General features: G+C 52.8%; 2 protein-coding genes across 2 annotated transcripts; one reads left to right on the top strand and one right to left on the bottom strand.

Moving 5' to 3' along the window:
- Positions 1–1961: 1961 nt before the first annotated feature.
- Positions 1962–3887, bottom strand: CCOS01_16792 (Prp31 C terminal domain-containing protein; the record flags this gene model as incomplete). Its single annotated transcript, XM_060464928.1, has 1 exon — positions 1962–3887. The coding sequence occupies one exon, from the start codon at positions 3885–3887 to the stop codon at positions 1962–1964; it is 1926 nt and encodes a 641-aa protein (XP_060304595.1).
- Positions 3888–4298: 411 nt separating this feature from the next.
- On the top strand, positions 4299–6373 carry CCOS01_16791 (pre-mRNA-splicing factor CLF1; the record flags this gene model as incomplete). The annotated part of the gene is made up of 2 exons (XM_060464927.1): positions 4299–4647; positions 4704–6373. 2 exons carry the CDS (start codon positions 4299–4301, stop codon positions 6371–6373), a joined length of 2019 nt encoding a protein of 672 aa, XP_060304594.1.
- Between the last annotated feature and the right edge of the window lie 657 nt (positions 6374–7030).

The raw sequence follows: 7030 nt of genomic DNA, 5'->3' as shown, positions 1-7030 counted from the left end.
ACAAGAGAAAGCCAAAGAGACACAGAAAAAACTATACACATACAACAAACTCACGCCATATTTGCGGGACGTGAGGGCAGAGAAAAGCATAGGCTCGAGGTTCCATCCCCAGCGTTTCATAGCGGGATACCCCGGAAAATCCTGGTCCAGTCGAAGTCTGGAAAGCCTCGCAACGGCGACAGGTTCGGGCGTTCAATATTTGCGCGGCGTGGTCGCGTGAGCTGGTGGCCCTACCTCTCGACAGTGTAGGTAGGTATGGGCACAGATGCTGGGCGGGCTTCATCCTGTGTATGGTAGTCCCTAAAGAACTTTCCTTGTTCCCTTAAGGATGCATCCCGTCTGTTCTCAATCTTATGGGCATCGTCGCCTCGTGGCCCCGTTCGAGCCTGTCGCGGCCCTACTCCAAATTAGAGCTTTCGCGCAAACGGTGGGGGGGTACAGTCGGGGAGCTTCGAGATAAAGAAAGAGGGTAAGCGAGCTCTTCAATGCAGAACCTACCGAACAATGGCTGAACCTTGGGAGAAAAGTCTAGTTTCTCGGAGATCTCGCGCGGCAGAAGGCGGCGTGTTCTTGATAGGTGGGTGACGAGGATGAGCCCAACATCAAGACGTGTGGAAAGACGACAATGTGTGTGTGCACAGAGGAAACGTTCTTCCCTTGGGTGAGCCCAGACCCCATCAGGCATGGCCAAAAGGGCAAAAGAAGGCCATCACGGCCCTCCTCTTGTCTAATTAGACTCTCGACCTGCCGACGGTTTTCCCCCTCGTGTTCTTTTTCTCATTATTTCTCCATTTTTCGTACCTAACTGTTTCCATCCGCTCCAATATCTGTACTTCTGCGTGATTCTCGAAGAAAGGGACGAGCGTTTTTTTTTTTTTAAGTACCCAAAGTCTTTGCGTTGCGATGCGTTGCTCGCCCAACAAACGCTGCCACGCTGCCCAAGCACGTTTGTTACCTTTCAACTTTTTCAAGGCACGGATGACGATCGACCGTTCGTTCACCCTCGAACCAAAGGGTCGTGAAGATTGGGCGGATGGTGAGGCCCCCAAAGTAAACGTTGTTTCAAAGGAGCCAAGAAACAGAATTTTTCAGATTTCTTTTGGCATGAACCGCAAAGACGTTTCTACGAAACCATGCTTTTTTTTGCGACGGGAAGGTAAAGATGGAGAAGAGCTACTACCACGAAAAAAGGAACAAAACGTTGGCGTTTTGGTAAAGGGGATATAGCACACGGGGAGACTACGGGAAGTTTACGAACACCTTCTGGAGAGAGAGAGAGAAGAATTGGGACCAAAAAAAGACGTTTGATCGACATGGCCGTTGGGCTATTACACACATGACATGCGATTTCCAATCTACATCTTGTTCCAATCGTCTCAAAGTTTTCTTCTTCACACAACACACGCGAGCGCACAAGCACACATGGAGGAGCCGAGATGAAGAACTGCCGACAAGACGTAGAAACGGCAATGCGCCGGCAATCGTGGGCTTTGCTTTGTAGTGAGGAAACGGACAAACATACACCTGGTACGTCTTTGGCCCCTCCTTTTCCCCCTCGGACATGGACAGAAGAACGGGATCCCAGAGTTGAGCAATGGAGAAAAAAAGAATTCGTCTGATTTCCATTTCCCGCCCTAGAATGCCTAAATGGTATGCTGCTACTGATACTGATACTGATTCGATGACTCGAATAATGGAAAACCATCCCCAAAACGCCGCACGCCGTTTCCCGCCGGCCAAGTGATCACTCGCTTCGTCTTTGCTCAGCCGCGGAACCCGTTTGACAACCTGGAAACAACCCACCCTCCCCCCTCATTTTCCCTTTCGTCTGCCGGGGCTAGCTTTTCGGGTAAGAGATATGCTTTGTAGACTTTCTTCTCCCAAACTCTTGAATCCTTGCTTAGACCATTAACATACTCCTCTCTTGCCACAATCACATCGGCTAGATTAGGCGGGCTCACTCAGCCGCTCCTCGGAGGTGGAGGTCCCATCTTGCCGGCGCCGGTATCAACCCTCTTACTGGGAGGCAAGTCTGGCTTTTTGAAGCCATCATTGGACGAGCCCGCAACCTGGGTGAAAGTGCCACCCTTGAACCACCGGTCCTCCTCCGCCTTTCGCTTGCGACTGAGTTCAGCCTGGACCTTGGGGTCGACGAGCTCCAGACCCTGTACAGGCGTGAAGGCCAGCGAGGATGCCGTGCCCGCTCCCGCGCCCAGCGATGTGCCAACACCTGACGTCCTCAGGCCCTTGCCGCGTAGGTCAATGTTGGAGTTTGCTGATTGTCCAAAACCCCTGAGCGAGGATGCCGCTCCTCCCATGGGCGTTGCGCCGCCCCAGCCCTTATTCTTCTGGCCGAGCTTGGCCCTCGTGCGTTGATCGACTTGGAGGTTGCGAATTCTGCCGTCGTTACCCTGTCCGATCATACCCATGCCAACCGTGGTCTCCCCTGTGCCGTAGCCGACCTCACGCTCCTCCTTGCCAAAGGCCATTCTATTCTGGGCTTTGCGCAATTCCGTCATGGCCGTAGCCTCCTTAGCCTTCCTTGCCCTTCTACCACCACGCTTGCGGGAAGGCTTGTCATCTGGTACCGGCAAAGCTCTGGGGCCCTTGTTTGGAGGCGGTTCCGTGAGCTTCTCGAGTCTTGTGAGGCACTGCTCTTTCAGATCCTCGCCCGTCGAGCCATCGGCGCTGGAGTGAATTCTGTCGACGCGGGCAGCGAGTAGCAGCTTCGCTGATACGATGCGCATGGCCTGTCTCTTGAGATCGTTGGGAATGCCTTGAATGATGGGTGAATGGTAGAGGAAACCCTGCTGTCTGACGCCAATATTCGTAGCCAAGCCCGCGGCACCAGCACCTTTCTTTGAACCCCACGCTGCAATGTTGCACGCGGGCGTCTTCGACAGACCAGTAAGTCCACCAGCGGCGTTCAACAGTTGAGCAGCCGTCAGAGAACCGATCATAGCAGTCAAATTCGGCGCGAACAGATTCATGCGCGACTGGACATAGCCCGTTAGGGTCTTCTTCGCCTTGTCGAGGGAAATGACCATTTCACAGGCTCTGTATACGCGTTCCAGTTCTTCTTGCGACATGTCTCTGCCCTTCGTTGTCGTAGCCTCCACTGTTACGATCATGAGGGATGGGCCGTCGAGAACGGACTTCAGGGAAGCTTGGAGGACATTTTCCGTTGAGTGCTGAAGCTTCTTGATATTCTCCGAATCAAGCGGTCCATTGCCCAAGATCGCGACGACCTTCGCATACTCCAGTGGGTTGGTGATGAGCGTCTCCAGTTCGGGGAATCGTATTGAGTAGTGGTCCCTGATATACTTGTGTACCAAGACGATCTCGCTGTCTATAAGAGTCGACAGACTGTTCGATTGTGTCAGGAGGTGGTATTCGGGATGGTCTTCGATGTTGCCTAGCAGTTCTGTGGGGGTCGGTTGCGACTGGTAGTGTGCGATTTTCTGTAGCGTTCGAGTGACGATGTTAGGGCTAGTTCTCCCAAGAGACGATGTAAACACAGCTTCCATCAAGCTAGTGGTGCTTTCGGGTGCGTCACTTACCTCTAGTACTGGCTCCAAACTTGACATGAGACTGGCGACACTGCGAACATCGTTGACGCCACCCAGCTGCATCTTCTCGACCTTTGCCTTTGTATCCTCTGCATCTTCGACAGGATCAACAGCACCCTTGGGTGTCCCACCCATTTCTTCATCTTGATCCTCAGGTTCGCTCTGGTCATCGTCCAGATCCATGCTGCCCGATGCTTTGCGACCGCTCGCCTCGGGCGCATGATCAAGTCCTAGGGGATCATTGTCTTGCTGAGTCTCCTCTGCTTCCGAGCCAGAGTCCTCGAAATCGTTCAGCAGCTCATCTGCTAGAGTCGCCATGTTGCCAGTCGCAGCTACCGAAGTGGCTGTTGGATGGTAAAGTCGCCTAGGAAGGAAGTACGGCGTGGTGAAGTTGTGAGATTGGGAGGATATAAAGTTACGGAAGCCTCGCGAGGCTACGGAAGTTTTGGCGCGACGGGTGGGTCTAAGCCACAGAAGCTCGTTATCGGAGTGGCTGGTGCCGATAAGAGCTGCGTTTTTCCAACGCTTCAGCCTTGGGCCTGTCGCCTGAGAATCGTCGGTGTTTGCGACTGATGCAGAATATCATCAATTAGGCAATAAGGTGACGCGATTCAACCTGCCGGTACCCATACAAAGCCGAATTATTGTACCGTCACATTTAGCGACCCCAATTATACGCGACTTCACGCGTTTCCCCGAGTTTAATCGATTTCGACTTTGCTCGACACCATGGAGGCGTCACGAGGACCCCCGAAGGTCAAGAACAAGGCCGCTGCGCCTGTTCAGATCTCTGCAGAGCAACTTCTACGAGAGGCTGTTGACCGACAAGAGGTCGCTCTACAGGCACCTACTCAGCGGTTCGCCGATCTAGAGGAACTTCACGAATTCCAGGGCCGGAAACGACGAGAGTTCGAAGACTATGTTCGACGCAATAGAGTCAACCTCAATAACTGGATGCGATATGCGGACTGGGAGCTGGAGCAAAAGGAATTTGCGCGCGCAAGATCAATCTTCGAGCGCGCGCTCGATGTGCACCCCAACGAGATCAAGTTGTGGATCAGGTACATCGAGTCGGAGAGTATGGAAACCAACCCCAACCCTCTGTGACAAGACAAACAGCTGACTTTCTCCCAGTGAAATGCCGAAACATCAACCATGCGCGTAATCTTCTCGACAGGGCCGTCACACGATTACCTCGTGTCGATAAACTTTGGTACAAATATGTGTACATGGAAGAGATGCTGGGCAACGTTCCAGGAACCCGCCAAGTCTTTGATCGTTGGATGCAATGGCAACCCGATGAAGCTGCGTGGAGCGCATACATTAAGCTGGAAAAGAGATACAATGAGTTCGACCGAGCCAGAGATATCTTCAGAGCATTCACACTCGTCCACCCGGAACCTCGAAACTGGATCAAGTGGGCGAAATTCGAGGAGGAATTTGGCACGAGCGACATGGTACGCGACGTATTTGGTACTGCGATCGAAGAGCTGGGCGACGAATTTGTGGACGAGAAGCTCTTTATTGCCTATGCACGATACGAGGCGAAGTTGAAGGAGTACGAAAGAGCCAGGGCGATCTTCAAGTACGCACTGGATCGCCTTCCTCGCTCTAAATCAATGATACTTCACAAGGCTTATACGACCTTTGAGAAGCAGTTCGGAGACAAGGATGGCGTCGAGGATGTCGTACTTTCAAAGCGCCGTGTTTACTACGAAGCACAAGTCAAAGAGAACCCGAAGAACTACGATACATGGTTCGACTACACACGTCTGGAGGAAACCGCTGGCGATCTCGACAGAGTCCGCGACATCTACGAGAGGGCAGTATCACAAGTACCACCAGCGCAAGAGAAGAGATTCTGGAGACGGTACATCTACCTCTGGATCAACTACGCCATCTTTGAGGAGTTGCAGGCAAAAGACATGGAGCGTGCAAGGCAAATCTACAAGGTTTGCTTGGAACTGATACCCCACAAGAAATTCACCTTTGCCAAGGTCTGGCTGCTAAAGGCACAATTCGAGATTCGGCAGGGTGAGCTGACGGCGGCTCGCAAGACCCTGGGCCAGGCTATTGGCATGTGCCCGAAGGACAAGCTGTTCAGGGGTTACATTGAGCTGGAACTGAAGCTCTTTGAGTTTTTGCGATGCCGGACGCTCTACGAGAAGCACATTGAGTGGAACGCCTCCAACTGCCAGACTTGGATCAAGTTCGCCGAGCTCGAGCGCGGCCTTGACGACTTGGAGCGGACCCGGGCCATCTTCGAGTTGGCCGTGAGCCAACCGGTTCTCGATATGCCCGAGTTGCTATGGAAGGCCTACATCGATTTCGAGGAAGAGGAGGAAGAGTACGAGCGCACGAGAGAACTTTACGAGCGCCTCCTTGAGAAGACGGATCACGTCAAGGTATGGATCAGCTACGCCCACTTTGAGCTCAACATACCCGAGGACGAGGAAGAGGCAGAAGAGGAGGCACCGATCAGCAAGGAAGCCAAGACGAGGGCACGCAAGGTCTTTGAGCGCGCGCATAAGAGCATGCGCGACAAGGAGCTCAAGGAGGAGGCGGTCACGCTGCTCAACGCGTGGCTGTCGTTTGAGAGGATACACGGCGGGGACGACGAGATTGAGAATGTGCAGAAGCTGATGCCGCGCAAGACGAAGCGCAGAAGGCGCTTGGAGGACGACAGCTTCGAGGAGTACATCGACTACGTCTTCCCCGCCGACGACAAGCAGACGCAGAACCTGTCGAATCTGTTGGCCATGGCGCAGGCCTGGAAGCAGCAGGGAGGAGATGCTGCGGCATAAAAATCATCCGTCGGAAGAGAAGACGATGTTTTGTTATTTTTATAATTCTATGCTCTTTAGCAACGCCCATTGTACCCAAAAACAAAAGCTTCCATCAAATTCTGAGATGCCCTACCCAGCATCAAAAAAGAGAGTTCGGACCAAATCATCCGTGTCTCATCTTATCCAGATTACTATTGTCTCGCCATGGGCATCCCCGGTAACCAGTCATCTGAAGCTCCCGCCGGATGGGTGAGCCGGCGAACCTTATTCCATGCGAGAGTCAAGACTTTCGTTCTCTTTTCTGCTTCTTCAGACTTCAGGTCTACTCCTTGCCCCAGACACATAACTTACAAGTTTCGCACGCAACCCAACGAGCTCCTGACCAATAAACACAGATGATCTAGTAGTTGGTGCAATTCAGCAGACTACGGTACTGGCCTTCGGGGCTTACCCATCATCGGGATAGCTGGCGGATAAACATGTCAGACCAGTCATCTGACTGACGATGTCTTCACCAATGGCGACTGCAGGCGCGAGGGAGGGGAGGGGAATCCAAGAAAAAAAATGCGGCGGATGTACAATGATGTCATTTTTCTATTGATTGCTCAGCCGCCTATCACCCCGCCACCATCCTTTCCCACGACACCACACGACATCTTTCGATGCCGTCAAGCA

The sequence above is a fragment of the Colletotrichum costaricense genome, assembly GCF_030867565.1.
Source record: "Colletotrichum costaricense strain IMI 309622 chromosome Unknown Scaffold_33.1, whole genome shotgun sequence".
In the NCBI taxonomy this organism is placed as follows: Eukaryota; Fungi; Ascomycota; class Sordariomycetes; order Glomerellales; family Glomerellaceae; genus Colletotrichum; species Colletotrichum costaricense.
This window is presented reverse-complemented; position numbering and strand designations above follow the sequence as displayed.